The sequence below is a fragment of the Neovison vison genome, chromosome 4, assembly GCF_020171115.1.
Source record: "Neovison vison isolate M4711 chromosome 4, ASM_NN_V1, whole genome shotgun sequence".
Lineage (NCBI taxonomy): Eukaryota > Metazoa > Chordata > Mammalia > Carnivora > Mustelidae > Neogale > Neogale vison.
Genome location: NC_058094.1, coordinates 165,003,938 through 165,024,405, shown reverse-complemented (window position 1 = coordinate 165,024,405; position 20,468 = coordinate 165,003,938). Strand labels below are relative to the sequence as shown.

At 40.6% G+C, this 20,468-nt stretch overlaps 1 protein-coding gene across 2 annotated transcripts in view; it reads left to right on the top strand.

Moving 5' to 3' along the window:
* The window catches only part of COL28A1 (collagen type XXVIII alpha 1 chain), a 153,269-nt gene that overhangs the window by 84,168 nt on the left and 48,633 nt on the right, over window positions 1-20,468 (top strand). For both annotated transcript variants that reach the window (XM_044246092.1, XM_044246093.1), the window contains 3 exons: window positions 2,554-2,622; window positions 2,791-2,859; window positions 16,486-16,554. In XM_044246092.1, the coding sequence (XP_044102027.1) occupies window positions 2,554-2,622; window positions 2,791-2,859; window positions 16,486-16,554 (207 nt within the window). The remainder of the gene's footprint in view (window positions 1-2,553; window positions 2,623-2,790; window positions 2,860-16,485; window positions 16,555-20,468) is intronic.

The following is a 20,468-nucleotide window of genomic DNA, read 5'->3' as shown; positions in this document are numbered from 1 at the left end:
AGCTCCCAGGCCCTCCCCTAAAGTCTGTTATGAAACACCAGATTAAGATTTCTACCTTAATTTCTGCTGAATGAGAGAGACGTTTCAAATCACTCTGCAGGACATTTTCTTGAATCCAGTGCATCAAGGCCAAGGGACAAAAATTCTCCCTATAAAAATATTATGAGGAGTCCAAATGAAAATCTGACACAAATTTAAAATCTGACACAGAATAAAAACTGAGACAGAGCAGTGCCCTCTCCCTGGCCCCTGATATTTCCTATGAACATGAGAAGTAACAAGCTAACTGAAATTTTTACAGAACGCAGGACCCAGATCTCTAGGGAAAAAAAAATGTGTAGTTGTAAACTATAAATATTTTAACATTTTTTTCCTCCCAATATGGGTGCCAGTGGATAAACAGTAGCAGCTGCTGATAATCTGTTATAGTCTTGAAATTTAGGAATAAAAACTGAAAATGAATTTTGATTCTGGTTTTCTTTTCCTTCCAGCTTAACCAGGGAGCAGTTCCTGCTTTGTTTGGTTGGGGCCCTGTTCCTTGTGTGAGCATGGAAAGAAAGGGGCATCTTATCTGGGGACATGTCCATGTGGAATGTTTAGGGCTTTAATCTGAAATATGGTTGGACTAGCACAAGAAATCCTTCTGAGATGTGATTGGTTAGTTTGCTGTGGCTAAGGATACACCAAGATTCACCGCTCCCAAAGAACTTTTTTTGCTCTCCATCACTTAACTGGAAGGGATCATCCTGTGTTTTTGTTGATGATAAACAGTCCATTAAGTTTTATAAGGGGTCTCCTGTTTTCTAAAGATCATTCTTAAGAAGGTTCATCACGCAAAACCAGTCTCAGATTTAATAGGAAAAAAGCAGCTATTGTATTCCTGGTTTTCTAAATAAACTTAACTTTTTTATTGCTTAAGGAGTATGCAAGTTTCCTCACCACCTCCCCCTGCCTCTGGCAGGTATTCATTCCTAGAAGTAGAGCTAGGAACAACTTTGGGAAGTTGGGTTTGGGGCTACATTTGGCTTGGAATACTGGCAGTATGATCAGAATGTGAGCTCCTTGCATATAAGGAAAGCGTGGAGAATTCTGCTACTTTTTCCAAAACACAGGTCTGCCAATGATCAGTTTCTCCCAACCATAAATATTTAGAAATAAGAACAGCCTTAAATCAAAATAATTTATATGTGTTGACAAGGGCCATTAGAAGAAGAGTTATCACAGTAACAGAACCGAATGTGATACAGAAAGAATTACATGTTTTATATATAGCAAAATAGATTTATATTTTCTAAGCCTGAGAGTCTTCTTCATTTTTTTATTTCCTCTCTCTCCATTTTACTTTAGTCAGAAATTTCTTTGATCCGTGGGGCACCTGGGTGGCTTGGTCAGTTAAGTGACTGAGCCTTGGTTTCTGCTCAAGTCATGATCTCAGGATCAGGAGATGGAGCCCCAAGTTGGGCTCTGAGCTCCGCAGGGAGTCTGATTGAGGTTCTCCCTCCCTTCCTCTCTAGCCCTCCCCACTTTGCCTGCAATTGCGCTCTCAAAAAAAAAAAAAAAAAAAAAGCCTTTGATTTCCATCTGAAGGAGAGTTACACATCTCAGAAAATTCTGTTATTCAAAAGGCAGTAATCATGCTTCCCAATCCTCTGTATAGGATGCCAATTATAGCTACTATAGTTTTTGATGCTAAAGGTTACCATGTAAAGCAATATTTAGGACTTCTTTCTAGGTCTCAAGATACGAATCATAAACTGTGTGTCCTATCTATTTATAACTTTTTTTTAATCTGTTTTTAATTTTCATATGGGCTTATTTATTCACTGTGTGACTCAGGCCCCATTGGAGAGGAAATTAGGTGTAACATTAACAATAGGTAGTGTATAATTATGTAATTTGACATTCAAAATTTTACACTTGAGATTTTGCTACGTATTCTTTCCTTCTCTTCTCCTCACACTATATGTATTAAAATTTCTTATTTTAATACTTGTCTACAATTTATGATATGAAAAATATAATTTTATTTTTTATTTTTTTAAAAGATTTTATTTATTTATTTGACAGACAGAGATCACAGGTAGGCAGAGAGGCAGGCAGAGAGAGAGAGGAGGAAGCAGGCTCCCTGCCAAGCAGAGAGCTCGATGCAGGGCTTGATCCCAGGATCCTGGGATCATGACCTGAGCCGAAGGCAGAGGCTTTAACACACTGGGCCACCTAGACACCCCAGAAAAAAATGTAATTTTAAAAATTAAAATATCACTGATCAGTCATTTTTTAATTCCTATGAATATGTTTCCTATAGAGGATTTTGTAAGGTTCACATATATTCCCTGTATTCATTCCACGCTTCCCACCAAACACAAGTAGGTAAGACTTATGAAAAGATACTTAAAACAAGTTGTCATATGTGGCAGACTTCCCTTCTAAAATTTTTAAAATCATTCAAACATCAAGTGCATGTTTGCCATAGAGAGTTGGTATTGTGCTTAAGTTTTGCCAGATGTTTCATCATTTAGTCTTGTGATGTCACCCAGTGTTGAATTTACGCAGGGGGCCCAAGGACCTCGAGGACCAGTGGGTGCTCCAGGACTCAAAGGGGATGGCTATCCTGGCGTGGCTGTAAGTGTGGATATCACTACAATTTCCTTCATTGCCCCCCCTCCTTTTTTTTCTTTCTTTTATTTTCTTTTCCTTTCCCTCCCTCCCTTCCTTCCTTCCTTCCTTCCTTCTTAATAAATACTGCGCATGACAAGGATGTTCACCCTCTTCCTTATTATATCATCTCAGGGACCTCGGGGACTACCAGGACCCCCTGGGCCCATGGGCTTACGTGGAGTGGGAGACACCGGAGCAAAGGTAAGATTTTAAAGTAGGCAACATAGTAGCTTCTAAGAAGATGTTTTGTAGGTAAGTGACTTTGGTAATGGTGAAGTCTTTTTATCAGACATAATAGAGGAGCAGTGGCGTCTAAAGAATTGATAGTTATTTATCTTCACCTATGGACTTCCTGGGGGAATTTACACAAATTTGAACATGGATTAATTTAGTGGATTTTCTCCTTCTTCTCTGGTAGCAACTCTCAGATTCCTTTGATGCTTTGTTTTCTGTACCAAAGGCAGAATTACGTCCAGAGCCCTCCTTCTCCTTTAGACATCTCTTCCCTGATCTCCTCCAGCCCCATGGTTTTAGCCACTACTCACATGCTGATGCCTTTCAGATTTCTGTCTTTCCCCCTAAGCTCTGGTTGTACACATCTAGTTTCTTACCATATAACTTCTCTTGGATTTCTCACAGACATCTCTAACCTAAAGCCCAAAATTTAATTTAATTTTGATTTTCACCTCATGAGCCTATAAATGGCACCACCCATCTCATCCATGCCCAAGCCAGGAGACTTGAGTCATTTTTGCCCCTTCCTTTTCCTCTCCCTCCATGTCTAGTCTTTTGGTAAATGTTGTCAGTTCTCTTTTCAAAATACATTTTGATTCTAGCTGCTTTTCTTCTTCTGCTTCACCAGGGCAGACCACCATCATCCCTTGTCTGGGCCATTAAAATAACCCCTCCATGGGCTTTCCCTCTTCAACCTCGGCCCTTCTGTTACCTGTCAGGCAGAGCTGTCTTCAATCAGATCGGAATACTTTCCTTCTCAAAAAACACTCTGATGGATTCTCTCTGCACTTAAAACAAGATCCTACTGCTTCCTATGACCTATGTATTCCTTCACGACCTGATTATAGTTCCTACCCCCTTCTCCTTGTTGCCTTCTGTGGGCTACACTGGCCCACTCTATTTCAGTTCATTCTTGCTTCTGGGTCTTGGCTCTGTCAAGATGGTTCATTCTTACGGCCACAGCTCAAATCTCGCCTAACCTGAGCCTGATCACCTAAACAAAGGACAACCGTCTCTCCCTTCACTCATCACACTCACATGCCCCTGTGGATGTCCTCCATAGCAAAACCACTTTTTCAAACCATCTTGCTCATTTACTGTTCTGTGGGTCCCACCAGAGTGTAGTTTTCCTGAAGGTAGGCTCTTTGTCTTGATCCCTGCCAAATTCCTGGCACCAGAAGTAGCCGCGCCACCCAGTAGGGGCTGTGAAACATGTTGAGTGAGTGGAAAGTGAATGAACGATTACTACTACCCTAAAGAGAAAACATGTCTGTAGAAACATATCTACTTAGTTTTTCCAGTGCTTCTGGGTCATTAGAGAGAGATGTTCTAATTGCTCAATGTCAGCTTCTTGTTTTGATTTTTTGGTCTCTGCCCCAGCCTGTGGGAGAGACATCACCTTGCCGATACTTCTGTACAGTGAGGCAGGGGCCCTTTTGCCTTCTCGTTGGGACAGTGAAAGGTGGGAAACCCATGGCGCTAAGTATTGTCTGTAAAGGACAGCTTGACTCCTCCATCTCTGTTAGCGTAATCACGAGAGCCCAGGGAGAGGCTGTGTCTGAAAGTACTATGTAAACTATATGTAAACTATACAGAGGAGCACACGTGAGATACTTTTATCGAGGTTCTGGCTTGGTCTGACTCAGAACTGAATCCAATCCTCTAACATATCTTGACAGTGTCAATAAACCATACTGAAGGTATGGAGATAAGGAAGCATACTTGGGTATGGTAGTATTCTTTTTTTTTCCTTAAAGCATAGTCATCTGTCAAATGTTAAAATTTAAAAATTGGAAGACATTTCAATATGTAAACTTTGCTGTTTTCTGCTCTGAGTGGAGCATGGATGAAAACTTTTGCTATTATATAAATTATTAAGTAAATATTCCTTTAGTGAGGAAAGTAGAAACTTATTTAATTTATGGCATGAAATAAAATGTATTAAATAAATTAAATTAAATGTATTAAATGTATATTGGAATGTGTTTGTATTCTAATGGAAACATGATCATTTATACTTCCACTGAATAGGTTATTATATTTTAGATAATATACATAGTATATACCTATGATAATACCTCTATAGATGTATATAGACAGACAATATCTATATATTTAGGTAAGTATACATAGTATATACATATACATATAAATTACACTATTAAGTTACTGCTCTACATTTAGCAATGATTATAAAGGCAGGCAATTATACATAGAAAACATTTTTTTTTAATTTGCTTCTTGTGAGTATTCTATTATGTCAGGTCATTTAACATACAAACTAAAACGTTTAGTAAATGATTCCATATACTGGTTTTCTCTGAAAGTCCCCTGTATTCACTATCATGTACATTTTAGGCAGAGGGAAGTCAAGAAAAAGCTTGTTCCTTCAAAATTTTACATTGCCTATTTTACTTTTTGAAACAACCAACATATTGCCATAGATGTGTATTAAGGGAGACTCATTATCTCTGTTGGCCCACACGGAAGGCTGAGGGGAGGCAGCATCAGACAGCTCATTCTTAGCTGAGGGGAGGAGAGAATATTGGCTAGGATCTGCCTCCCCCCTCCCCCAGCCTACTCTCAGCTGCCTTTCCTTTCTCTCTTTGACCTCATCCTGTGGCTTCTGAGAAAAAGTTTTATCCTGGAAATCATGCACGCTGGTCTTAGAATTAATGAACTTGGATCACAAACTTGGAAATAAAGGAAATCCTAAAAGCAAACACCAGCTTTTAAATAATTTTCAATATCATCTCTCGTCTTTGGTAGGGGCCTTAAAGTCTTTATGTCGTCTTTTTCTCTGAAGAAAACTTTTGGAAACCACACACACACACACACAGAGAGAGAGAGAGAAGTAAAGAAAGAGAGATATTTAGAAAAGTTTAATTCCACCTAACTTTGTTCTTCTGGTTTGGTAAAGTGGAGGTGAGACCCTCAAAGTACCTAAAGGTATCAATGGTAGTGAAAGCATTGGTCTCAAAGGTATGCAAAATTCACCTCCTTTCATTCTGACTTAAAATACCAGAGAAATTGTAAGTATGTGGGAGTATGTCTGTGTGTGTGTATAATTGTATAGAGATACATATCAGATATGTTTTTCATTTAAACTCTGTGTAGTCACCTTAAAATTCTGGCCTAAAAGCACATTAACTTACAAAACAAATGTGTTTTGAAATGAGGAAACCATTAGGGTTGACAATTTATGGTAGGTTTTGGTGCTATTTAGTTAATGGTGCTATTTAGGCACATGTGTTTAGCATACGACACAGACATTAGAATCAAAGCTTCTATGTTTCAAAACCTATCAGAAGCAGTCCCTGACATCTTGCACCCTTGTGGTGCTCTCTGGCTTTTTTTCCAAGGGGAAGAATTCCATATGACATCAGTGGTTATAGTACTTTTATATATAGTTACCTTCAATTGCATCTGAATTTTGACAAGGCTTCTGAAAGACTTCTAAAATTCTTATAAAAACTACATTTCTAAGTAGATAGGAGATACAGTTTTAAAATCTGCTTTTGACACATGCCTGGAAGAGAAACTGACAACTTACTTTCTTGCTGAATGGGAAGCACTCACCTAGTGCCCAGTTCCCCGGACCCAGACTTGTTTGTTGATGGGGAAAGCAAGCTCAAGGATCTTTTTTCGTGCTGCCTGTACTTTTTCACTGAACCCCTATAGACAAAAAAGATGCTTTGTGATTTGGGGACTATCATTATGTGACCCTCACCTGCCTTTGGGAAGCTCACTTGACTCTTTGCTCCTGTATTTTCACCTGCAAAGGCTCAAGAGGTACATGGGACCCAGGGCTGAGCCACTGATATCTCTGAGTGTGAGAGTTTACTCTTGGCCTCCTAGAAGAGGCATGCAAGGAGTGCCTCTCCTGAGCTCAGTAAGGGCAGGTACATCCTGCCACGTACCTCTCTCAGCTCTTTTAGCCCCCTTCGGCATGGTAGTTCATCAGAGAAGGAGCCATTTCTTCCCTGAAACTTCGGAGGAGGTGAGCTGGGACCAGGAAAGACAGTAAGCACAGAGGGGCTCTAACCTGACTGTTAGGGCCCTCAAGGGGCCTCTTCACCATCAAGTGGTTGGAATAAAATCTGTGGGCGGGAAGCATATGTTGGGTTGTTGCTATTATTATTGCATACTATGTCAATAGACATTATATACTACCTAAATATTTCCAGGATATCATTGCATTTTAAACTACCCCCTTGTTTTATAGGTAAGGAGATAAGGAAGCAGAAAGGTTGAACACCTTGCCCCTTTACAAGAGAAACAGTGTTGATACTATATTGTGTCATGTGTAAGAGGGAGACTATGAATATGGATGAATGAATGCAGATGAAATGAATGAATAAATCAGAGCAGAGAAACTGACTTGCCCTGATCTGCAGATGCTTCATTTTCAAAGCTATCTTCTAGATATCTCGGCATATAGTGAGATTGTTTTTCCTTTCCAGCCAGCCAACCTTTCCCATCATCCAAACTTAAATTACATAAACATTAATAAGAGGCACAAACCCAAACCCAGAGGAGTTAAACATTTTTTAAAAGCTTTAAATATTTGCGTATTGTAAATACATGCTTTATTTGACAAAATTGGTCCATAGTCATAAATTAAAATGCAAGGCTCTGTGAAATTCCACCGAGTGTCATTATTCTAAAAACATTCCCAGCATTTGAATTGCCCCTCTGTTCTCTGCAATGGCTCACATATGTGCACACCACCAACAGGCCATGGCAGAACAGAGGAGCGATTCACACAGAGCTGCATTAGGAATTTGTGAATTCCGTTGGTGGACATGGACTGGACAAGAAACTCCATTTTGAACAGTCTCTGACAAGGAGGGCTGGCCTCGGATACAGACTTCATGACAGTGACGTTAAGCATCTGCGACTACAGGTTGGAGCAGGAGAAACCCACCTCCCATAACAGGACTGCAAAATTGTGACAGGCAAGATAATCAGCTCAAAACCAGGACTAATTAGAGCCAGAGCCATATCAAGTTGAAATACCAAGCAACTTGACCTTTAAATTTCAGAAAAGGTCACATTCAAGACCAGGAAAACTTGACTAGGTGACTTTTCAAGGTTATTCCCCAATTCAGTTCCATGCACGTTCTTTAAAATCAGAGCTATATTTGGTCTGTGTTGTGACCTTCAAGGCTACTTTCATCTCTCTTTGCTGTTTTCCTAGCTCTGCATTTCTCTCTCCAGCAGTACATACATACCACCTCTCCCTTCAGCCCTGGAGACACACAATAAATCCTCCTAGCACTGGCCACCCATCAACACATTTTTATTTTCAGTCATTCAGACTAGAGAAGCTCTCCCTCTGTGGGAAACTATATTAAATATCATTATAAGAGAGCCTTCTCTTCTCTCTGTCATTAGGAACAATATCAGAATTTCTTTTTTTTTTTTTAAAGATTTTATTTATTTATCAGAGAGAGAGAGGGAGAGCGAGCGAGCACAGGCAGACAGAATGGCAGGCAGAGGCAGAGGGAGAAGCAGGCTCCCCGCTCAGCAAGGAGCCCGATGTGGGACTCGATCCCAGAACGCTGGGATCATGACCTGAGCTGAAGGCAGCTGCTTAACCAACTGAGCCACCCAGGTGTCCCCAATATAAGAATTTCTATTTTCAAGATTCCCAATGTAGCTAAATAAGAAAGACTCTACCTCTTCAATGAGATTCTCAGCACCTTGGCAAAGGGGAATCTTTTGTTCATCTTTGATGAGTTGATTTTGAGAAAAGAAACAATCAAATTGTTGACTGTCTCCTCCTCTTCCAACACCCCCCCAACCATCCCTAAGCAAGTTTTTAAGTTATCATGGACTTTGAGACACTGAAGCTTGAGGGTGAATATTAAAGCTCTAGGAGAGAAATTAGTTGGAAGAATGGAAATTATTTAAAATATTTTGAAAATACATTGGGAAAATATGCTGCAAATGTTATTATGATCTGAGTGCTTGTTTTCTAGCACCTTCTTCATTATTTTCACATCTCCCTGATAATTGGGCTGGTAACTGTTCCTGTCTCCCTTTTCACATTAAAGGGTGTTGGTGAAAAGTGGCTGAGTGCTGTGACAAAGTCCAGTCAACAACCAATACGCATTCTCAGTATCAAGCTGTCTATTCAGAAGCTTACAAAAAGCTAAATTTCTATGGCCATCCTGGCAGGTACGGCAGAGTTACCAGACCAGTGCCTAAGTTCATTACAGAATCCACTCCAGAGCGGTGCTTATGTTTGCGGTAACTAAAGCCTTTGTAGTTAGATCTTAATTTTATTTAGAAGCCAGAAATGATGGCGCCCGGGTGGCTTATTTGGTTAAGTGACTGCCTTCATCTCAGATCATGGTCCTGGAGTCCTGGGGTGGAGTCCTACATCAGGCTCCCTGCTCAATGGGGAGTCTCCTTCTCCCTCTGACCCTCCCCCTTCTCATGCTCTCTCTCTCATTCTTTGTCTCTCAAATAAATAGATAAAATCTTAAAAAATACAAAACCCGAAAGGAAGAAACATGAGGCAGTTGTTAATCATCACGTTGACTTATGAGTTATTTTGAAACTCAGTCATTCCCTGGTTCCATTTGGTAGAATCTTGAGTACTATTCCTGGGGAAATTTTTTAGCAGCTCATTCTTTTAATAGTGAATTCAGTTTGCTTTTCATTATCCCCCAAGTAGAAAAGCATGAAATCCCTTTTAGAACAACTGTAACCTGCTTCCACAGTCCTCCCAAAGAGTGGCAGGGACCTAACAGGCATAGACTAAGGGCAAAGCAGGGATTAGAGCCTCATCTATCCGTGTGGTGGGGGTGGGGGAAGGCAGTCTCATTGGGCTACTTTGTCTTGAAGAGCACTATCTTCTCAAATATCTTATTTAAATCTTATAAAATCCAGAAGGTATAATAGATTGTTTCCTAAATAGATTGTTTCCCCCTCCCTCTGAGGGGACCTCTGTTACTTACTAGCTGTGTGACCTCAGCAAGTTACTTACTCTCCCTGGGACTTAGCCTCCTCCTCTGTGGTCTGGATAATGATGCCCACCTCACAGGCTTATTCTGAGAAATTAATGGAAGAATGTCTATAAAACATTTGAATGAATTCTAACACACTGATGTTCTAGTAGTCATCACAGTGTGCCTTACTCTGCCAAATCAAGTGTATCACAGTATGGATACAGAAAGAAAATAAGAATTGGTATAGGTAGAAGATCTGGAAAGAGATTAAGAAAGACATTGGGGTAAACCACAAAACTGAGCAGTGGCAACGATGGGGAGAGGGAGAGGCTAGTCTTAGACAGCTGGGCACTGTACATGTGGTGAGGTCCTCTCAGGGATGTGGTTTTGAGGATGCTTTCTTTCCACTCCTTGAGAGAGTGTGTGTGACCAACTGAATGTAGGAAAAGGACTTTCACAGCCACAGACCCATGGTCTTTGCATTAAATGGTAGCTGGAAGAAAGTCTATGGAGACTTTAGTGTTTTGCCTCCAGCTCTCACCAACACCAAGAAGGGAGGTGGGACATGGAGTCTGACCTGGGTTTGGATTGCTGCTGGCTGCATGGTTTCTAGGAAATTGTGTATCCTTATCTGGAAGTCTCAGTTTCCTTTCTATAAAATGAAGTAAGCTGATGTTGGGATAATGAATGAAAAGTACCTGCCACATAATACATTTAATAAATGTTAATTATTATTTATTTTATTATTAATTATTGTAATTTTAGTGTTACCAAAGCAAAGGTTTGCCAATGAGAAAAAAAGAATGAATGTGATAGTGCGTTTGGTTTCTTTTCCTTTCGATTAAAAAGTGAAGTTTGCGGTATTAATGGTTCCCAGGGCCATCATAAGATTATGTATGATTTTTAAAGGTGTTGAAATCAACCACTCTACAAAGTTATGGTCTAGGGGAAACTTTCACTGAATCATTTGTTAAATTCACATGTACAAGTACTACAGGGAGTTAGTTCTAAAGTTGGCCATTTCCTGTGGAAACGGAAGGAGTATCTCAAGTCTAGAATTCCTTTTGTGGGCCAAGAGGAAGCTCTGGGCGATCTAAATAGTTTTGTTTGTTTGTTTGTTTGTTTTGTGGATGGTAGAGGTAGGACTTAGACTATGTGGTCTTACAAAATTGGTGGATATAGTCCAAAAGGGCAACTCCAGAATTAGCTTTCAGGGCTGTTTATTATCTCCTGATGCAAGGGCTCCCTCTGCAGGCTCCAGTAACTCTCAGCTCTTGCATGGGAAGCTAAGTCCAGCTGTGCAAGTGCCTGTCGTAATTCCTTTTATTTGCGATTGTCATGCCAACCACTGACAATAAAATCATACCTCTGAAAGTGTCATTGTGAATGTATTTCCTAGGTACCACTGGTGCTGCATTGTGGCAGACCAGGTGCTATCAAATGGTGAAGTGAGTCCGGACCATGGTCCTCTTGTAGGTCCTCACTGGGTTTTGTGGCCTTCTAGGGGCACATGGCCAAAGGAACCAAAGACAGAATACATCTTCAAGACCACACCATATAGGGAGACACTGTTTCTGTGGATTCCCATAGCTCATTAAGTACTCGATATTCCCATCTATTAAAAAGTATGGTACATGGGGCACCTGGGTGGTTCAGTGGGTTAAGTCTCTGCCTTCAGCTCAGGTCATGATCCCAGGGTCCTAGGATAGAGCCCCACATGGGGCTCTCTGCTCAGCAGGGAGCCTGCTTCCCTCTCTCTCTCTGCCTGCCTCTTTGCCTATTTGCGATCTCTGTCTGTCAAATAAATAAAATCTTTATCTTAAAAAAAAAAAGTATGGTACAGAAACACCAAAGGACAACCCTAAACCATGTTACAGACCAACTGTAACGTTTGCAGAGTATGTTAAGCTAAGACTTGATTTAAAGTCCATCAGGTAAATAAATGCATATATCAGATTCTATTTTCCTAGGTCAAAAGATCATAAAAGATTATTTGGATAGATAAAACACAGCTATATGTCAACAATTATATGGATAAAGATAAACAGCTTATTTGAGGGAAACACTGTAGCACCATAGATGATATGAGAAACATGCTATCAAAGTTCATTGGCCAAGGTTCAAGGACAGAAAGGGCAATAAGGAGTCCACAAGGTCTGCACTCAGGGAAACTGAGTAAGAGAGAGAATGAATAGCACTAATAAACCCAGACAAGGCTGGCTTGAAGTACATTCACTCGCAACTTATTTCAACTATTTTTCCCACTTGCTTTCCCACCTGAGCTCAGTGTGTGTGTGGGTGTGTGTGTATATGTGTGTGTGTATTAATATGACTGATACTAATAGAGAATGAAGTTTTAACTAAAATCTTCACAATATCATGGATTATAGAGTGTCGAATTCTTTCTTAAGAGAAATATTACTCAATAAAAAAATCTCCTACCCTGTCTCCATATTCTAAATTTTTAAAAGGTATGTAACGTTTGGGACATAACCAAGAATGCATGAAAGATATGTAAGTTCTAATGATACTGAATCCATCTGTGTGCTTTCATCCTTTGCCAATCTTTCTATCTCTAAAATCTTATATTCTTCTCCTTATTAACAGTGAACATCATGGCAGCCTTTCCTCACCTTTACTGGTGAGGTTTTTATTGGATGTCATTCACGGATCTAAAAAAATACTGTTACAAACATTTTATTATGAAGATTATTATGTACATGTAGAAGTAGAAAGGCTAGTAAAATGAACTCCTATTTACCCATCACACTTGAGCTACTATCAGTGTGTGGTCAATCCTGTTCTACCATCCTCTTCCCCTTCTTCCACTGCATTCCTCCGAAGCAAATCCCAGACATCTCCCATATAAAGGTTTAGCATTTATCTCTCAAATATAAAAGCTCTTTTTAAAAAAACATAACTGCAGTACCATTAGCAAACTTAAAAAACATTAGTAATTCTTTTGTATCATCAAACATCCAGTGTTCAGATTTATCAGCTTGTCTTACAAATTTGTTATAGTTGGCTTGTCTGAATTGGGCTCCACATGATGTCCACACATTGCATTCTATTGAGATGCTTCTTAAATCTCTTTTAAGCAAAGGTTAGTCATCCTTTGTTTTTCCCTTGTGCTTTCTGTGTGTATGAGCTCCTTGTCCTTGAGGGTCTTGTCGATGCTATTCCTACGGTGTCGACATGTTTCTATGTCCTGTGGTTGTCAGATTTAGAGACCTGCTCAAATACAGGTCCTAATTTTCTTAGCAGAAGGCTTTCCAGGTGGGGTTGTGGACTCCCCATTGTGCCACATCCACCATATCCATTTGGGGCCCAGTGCTTCCAACCTCATCAGGCAAGGGCCGAGGTGAATAGCAACACAAGAGGGAGCCATTGTATCTGGGGTGGGGTTCACAGTAACCAGGCAAAGAATTCTTTTTGACAAAACATCAAATGGTTCTCGGTAGACTCTATTGAAATATGTTTACCTGGGTTCTGTTTGGCTGGTGGGCGTCAAAATGAAGCAAGTGTGTGAATCAGTCAGGGATAACTGGAGACTCTCCCCCAGTGAATTTATGCTCCCTCTGAAGGTACGTATCTCAAGAAAGGAGAGACAACAGAAATGTACAGGAACATGTTCTCTACTTGGAGCTCTTGATAAGTGATCATTTCAGCTGGGAGAAACTTGGGGTCACTCAAAGTTGGGAATCAGAAGGAGAGAGGTGTTAGGGAGATAATTAGTACCTGCAGTCACAAAAGCAGCTGTGGACTATGAGGGAGAGATGGAGACAGGTGACCAGAATCATAAAAGTGGCTTGCGGGCACAAGGGAAATAGGTAATTACGAAATTAGAGATAAGAGGGGCACCTGGGTGGCTCAGTGGGTTAAGCCGCTGCCTTTAGCTCGGGTCATGATCTCAGGATCCTGGGATCGAGCCCCCCATTGGGCTCTCTGCTTGGCAGGGAGCCTGCTTCCTCCTCTCTCTGCCTGCCTCTCTGCCTACTTGTGATCTCTGTCTGTCAAATAAATAAATGAAATCTTTAAAAAACAAAACAAAACAAAACAAAAAGAAATTAGAGATAAGAAGCATTAAGTTGGCAATGAAGTTTACATCTTTTCCTTTTCTTTTAAGGCCTTGTTTTCTCTTTAGGATTTATAAGTAGAAAGCAAAGTTAAATGAGGATGGGCTGTTTTGCTAGATAAACAATTTCATCGTTTCTTATAATCCATGATTTTGCACTGTTGCAATCTAGAAGCTATTTAGCTCCAAACAGAACATGAATGAAACGGGACCTCAGGCAAAGAGCTTGGGAGATTTACCTTCAAAGCCTGGCTGGCTTTGGCTTCTTTCTTCCTCTTCTACTTCTTCTTCTTTTTTTTCTTTATAATTTTGTTGAGACATATTTTATATATCCTAGAACTCACACACTCCAATTATGTTTCAATGATTTTTAAAGGAAATTTAGCAAGTTGTAGGCCTTACTATAAATCGGTTTTAGAACATTTTCTTCCCCCCAATAAAATCCCTTGTGCCCATTTACAGTTAATCTTGTCCTAGTTCCTGTTCCTCATCCCAGGCAATCATGGATTTATTTTCTGTTTCTATAGATTTGCCTTTTCTGGACATTTCATACAAATGGAATAAAATATGTGGTCTCATAGATCAGGCTTCTTCCACTGAGAATAATGTTTTTGAGGTTCGTGCATGTTGTAGCTTGTAGCTGTGGTCCATTCCTTTTTATTGCTGAATATATCACCTTTTATGGTTGATAGGCATTTAGGTTGTTTCTAGTTTTTAGCTATTAAGTCTTTGTGTGGACATATGTTTTCATTACCCTTGGGTACAGGAGTGAAATTACTAGTATACAGTAAATTGATGTTGAACATTTTTTTTTAAAGATTTTATTTATTTATTGGACAGACAGAGATCACAAGTAGTCAGAGCAGCAGGCAGAGAGAGAGGAGGAAGCAGGCTCCCTGCTGAGCAGAGAGCCCAATGTGGGCCTCAATCCCAGGACCCTGGGATCATGACCTGAGCCAAAGGCAGAGGCTTTAATCCACTGAGCCAGGCGCCTGATGTTGAACTTTTTAAGGAATTGCCAAACTGTTTTCCAAAGTGGCTGTACCAATAACTTGTGAGCGTTCCTCCTTCTCCACATCCTCCTAGTTCTGCTTGTCAATAGCACAGCTATTGACAAGTAAGTCTTTAGACTTACTTTAGTTTTATCTTTAATAAAACAGCTGGGGTGGGGGGCCTGAGTGGCTCAGTCAATGAGCGTCTGACTCTTGGTTTCAGCTTAGGTCATGATCTTAGGGTTCTGGGATCAAGCCCCACATTGGGTTCTGTTCTCAGCCTGGAGTCTGCTTGAGTTTCTCTCTTCCCTCTGCCCTTCCCGCTCCTGCTCTCTTTCTTTCTCTAAAACAAATAAATAAATAAATCCTTAAAACAACAACAACACACAGCTGGGGTGAGGCATTAATATTTCCCAAGTGCCTCCTCAGCTAGATAGGCACAATGGCACAAAAGAAGGAGCCATTTTATCTGGGGTGGGCTTCACAGGACCCAGGCAAAGAAGACAATTATTTCTGGTAAAACATTGAATGGTTCTGGGTAAAATCTATTGAACTGTGTTTACACATAGTTAATAGATTTGTGTATTGTGTATTATGTGGTCACGATACAATAGAGTGTGTGTCTCTATCACAGTCTCTAGACATTGTGATCGAGACACTCGTATTCTTTGTCTTACTTCCCTGTCATCCTCAGGAAACCTACGTGTGATTTTGTGTATATCTGATGAATGTACTGAGGTTCAGAAATGTTAGATGAGTTAGTCATCGCTGTAACACAGGGTTGTCATGAGTACTGAATTACATCCAGTAACCTGTACGAACATGCAGGGCAGAGTTCTGGGTACACAGAGGTGGCTAATGAAGAGATTGTAATTTCTGTACTTCTTCCTGTCGTTCACATCTCACACAGATCCAACCACAGGGCCTGAGCTACCCTAATCAGGCCCCACCACTCTTCTGGGCTAGTTGCCTGTTCTAAAAGGCTTTAGGGGATCTGCAAAGCTTGCATAGAACTTATTTTGTAACCACAACTGCTTCTAGGGCAGAAATATCTCAAAACTCATCCTTGACCCCTAGTAGCATAATTTTTGTTGCATAAAATACTAAAAGCAACTAGTTCAGGATGAGGTTACAGCTTTCAATGGTTTCTTTTTATTCTCCTCTCTTCTTTCTCCCTCCGCTCACAGTGGGGGCGCTTCTCCAAATTCCAGGGAAGGGAGTTATGAAAAAGTACACTGAGGTTGTCAAAAGTTAACTAACTTGATTGCTTTGAAATGGACCCATATCAGTTGGCTGGAAGGTTACTTAAATGGCAATAAGAAATGAAAACAGAAGGTAATAACACTCCCTTTGTCAAGTAGAGGAAAGTGATCTGCAAGAAAAGGGCTCAATATCTTAGTCAAAATCAAGGATTTGGGTTTTAAAATATATTTTTATATATGAAAGTTTGTACAAAATATTTTTAACATGAAATACAGCATTTTATATAAACTATACAACATAAAGGGTTTTTTCTTGTTGTTGTTTGTTTCAAATCAGTAACTTGTCATTCATTGTGTGTTTTCAGGGAGAGCCTGGTGTCAGAGGTCCCCCAGGCCCCTCTGGGCCTCGGGGCATAGGAACCCAAGGGCCAAAGGTGAGTCTTTAAGTCTGTGCTCTGTGTGAAGTTCAGGTACCATCCGTGCCAAACGAGTGAACATTAACTTTCTAGCACATGTTTATTTTAGTGTTGACTTGTTTTTTCTGGAGTGCTGATGAGAAGTCTTATTTTCTCATATTATGTAGCTTTCAAAAAAATTGTTTAAGTGTGTAAAGGCATTTACTTCCCCCAAAGAAATTAGAAAGTGTCTCTTTAGAAAGTGGTTGCAAAATGCTCAAAATATTTCCAGTTTTCTTAGACGCTGTGCCATCATTAAGGAGCACATTTTCCCTCTAGTCAGAGGGACCTCAGCTGGCCCTTCAACAGAATGCCTGCTAATGTCTGTTGTGTCAAATGTGCATAGTACACTCTGTCAGGGCCGCAGGGCCAGGGTCTAGATTTACTGTCCCCATGGAAGGTGAGAGAAACTTCCTCATACTCCCTTTGCTCTCGTTTCTATTTCCCTTTCTTTTGTTGTCTCCAATCTGGTGGTTATTCATCCTTTCCTTCTCACAGTCCAGGGTTTTTCAAAGAGGGAGACCTTGTCCTCCCTGGTTTGCCCTAGGGGGACATTCAGCGATGTCTGGAATCATTTCTGGGAGTCACAGCAGCGGGAGGAGGGCTGCTGGAATCTAGTGGGAAGGGGCCAGAGATGCTGCTAAACATCCTAAGAGCCCCCAGCTCAACGTGGGAATAGCGCAGAGGTCGAAGAGCTGTGTTAACCCTTGATTCACGTGCTCAACAAATAATTCTTTGATTTGTTCAGAAACTAAAATGAAGAGGTATCAGGTATGTTCATAGGGAAAACAGGTGTCAATGAGCCACATGTTACAAATTCAAATTTCAAATACCTATGTTCGTGACCAGAACGCACAGAAGTGAATTAGAGCCCCACATCAGAGAGGGCAGGGCAAAGGCCTTATGAATCAAAGATTTTACTGAGGATCCTAGAATTACCAAGATTCTTAGTTTATCTTTTTTTGTCCATTGACTTCATTTTGGCAGTTGGTTTCTTTTCATTCCTAACTTTCTGGATCACTTCACATGGATAAAAATCCTCCCAAGATGTTCATAGTTATTATCACTGGGTGGTGGAAAGAGGGGTCTATTTTTTCTTTGTTGTTGTCCTCTTTATTTCTGTTCTTAATTTTATTTTTTCAATGAGCAGGTGTTCCTCCATTAGAAAAAATAAATAGAAAAAATAATAATTAGAAAAAAATAAAGCTTTTTCTGTAGTGGAAAGGAAAAAAAAGGCTGTCTTATACAGTAACTTCTATGAATCCAGCATTTCTCAAAGCTTGTTCCATCAAAATTTAATTAGCAATCTTCTGAAATAAAAAAGGTTAAGCTTATCTCTCTATTGTGGGACTTCTTAGAGGCTTTAATATATTTCTATGGGCATAGTTGGAGACATTGTAGGTTCAGGTCAAGACGACCACAATAAAGAGAGTCCAGTGAATTTTTTGATTTCGCAGTGCATATAAAAGTTATGTTGCCATTATATTCTAGTCTATTAAGAGTGCAATAGCATTATGTCTAAAAAAAAAAAACCCAGTGATTATATCTTCACTAAAAATGCTTTATTGCTAAAAATGTTAACCATCATCCGAGCTTTTGGCAAGTTGCCATCTTTTTGCCGATGGAGGGTCTTGCCTCCCTGCTGATGGCTGCTGACTGAGGAAGAGTGTGGTTGTTGGAGGTCGGGGTGGCTGTGGCAATTTCTGACAATAAGACCACAGTGAAGTTTGCCATCTTGGTTGACTTTTCCTTTCACAAATGATTTCTTTGTGGCATGCGTTTGACAGCATTTTACCCAGAATAAAACTTCTTTCAAAATTGGAGTCATTCCTCCCAAACCCTGCCACTGCTTTATCAACTAAGTTTATGTAATTCTAAATCCTTTGTTATCCTTTCAGTGAATCTTCACATTTCTTGCAAAACGTATTTCTTAAGTAAGAACTTGAAAGTCAGATTCACTCCTTGATCCACGAGCTGAGGAATGGATGCTGGCTTAGCAGCCATGGAAACGTTAATCTCATCATCCTCTTCCACCAAGAACTCTGGAGTTACTACGTGCACTGTCGATATTTTGAAAGCAATCTTCTGAGCAGCAGGTCTCCACAGTGGGCTTAAAATATTCAGTAAACGATACTGTAAGCAGAGGTGCTACCATCAGGCTTTGTTGTTCATTTATAAATCATAGAGTAGACTTAGCACACTTTTTAAGGGCCCCAGGATTTATGAGATGGTAAATCAGCACAGGCTTCGACTTAAGTCCCCATCTGCATCAGCCCCTGACAAGACGGTCAGCCTGTCCTTTGAATCTTTCAAGCCAGCCCCTGACCTCTTCCTAGCTATCAAAGTCCTAGACAGCATCTTCTTCCAATCCAAGGCCGTTTCATCTACGCTGAAAGTCTGTTGTTTAGCGCGGTCACCGGTCACTTACTCTCTGAGCTTGACCTTCCATTCACCTTGCTGCAGCTTCAGAAGCCCCTGCCGTTCACCTCGTACTTTCACGTTACGAAGAGGACTTCCTTCCTCGGGAACCAAACTCTGCTAGCTTCCAGGCTTCTTCTGCAGCTTCCTCACCTCTCCCAGCCTCCAGAAAATGAAGAGAGTGGGGGCCTTGCTCTGCATTAGGCTTTGGCATACAGGAAAGTTATGGCTGGTTTGATCTGCCTAGACCACTAGAACGTTCTTCATCTCAGCAGGGAGGCTGTTCTGCTTTCTCAAACCTCATGAGTTCACCGGAGGAGCACTTTTCATTTCCTTCACGAACTTTTTCTTTGCATTCACAATTTTGCTAAATGTTCAGAGCAAGAGGCCTACCTTTGGGCCTATCTTGCCTTTCGACATGCCTTCCTCACTAAGCTGAATCACGTTTAATTAATTACTTAATTTTTAAAAAGATTTTTATTTATTTGACAGACAGATCACAAGGAGGCAGAGAGAGAAAGGAGGAAGCAGGCTCCCTGCTGAGCAGAGATTCCCGATGCAGGGCTCAGTCCCAGGACCCTGAGATCATGGCCCGAGCCAAAGGCGGAGGCTTTAACCCACTGAGCCACCCAGGCTCCCTTCTAGCTTTTAATTTAAAGTGAGAGATGTGTGACTCTTCCTTCCACTTGAACACTTAGAGGACACTGTAGGGTTATTAATTGGTCTTATTTCAGTATTATTGTGCATAAGGGTGTAGGGAGGCCTGAGGGGAGGGAGAGAGAGAGGGGAATGCTATGGAACATAGGGGAACGGCTGATGGAACAATCAGAACAGTACTACGTTTATCGTTAACTTAGATATCTTAAATGGGTACAGTTTGTGGTGCCATAAAACAATTATAATAATACCATCAAAGATCACTGATCAGAGATCACCATAAGCAATATAAGAACAACGAAAAAGTCTGAAATATTGTGAGAATTACCAAAATGTGACACGGGGACAGAAAGTGAGCAAATGCTATTGGAAAAATAGCATGGCTAGACTTGCCTGACACAGCATGGCCACAAACCTTCAGTCTGTAAAAAAGCAGTATGTGGGGAGCCAAATAGGAAAGCGCCAGGAAACAAGGTAGGCCTGTATGCACTTGGGGTCTCCAAGGAGAGGCACACACATGGTATACAACACTTTCCAATCTCATTTGACCACAGAAGTCTTTCCTCAAGAAGCATGGAGTTCACTTATGTTGTAGAAAACACTTACTGGGAAATGAGGTACTTTTGCTTTATTGACCTATTTTCGTATCTGCTGAATCTTTAACTGCAACCTCAGGGAATAGCTCTCCATATGGAAATGGAGAAACATAGGAGAGGCTACACAGAATTATGTGTGAGCGGTCTTCACAGCCCTAGTGTTCTTGGGGTTGGTGGTAGGGCAGCTAGAGGAGCCCAAAGAGACAAGGATACTGGACCAAA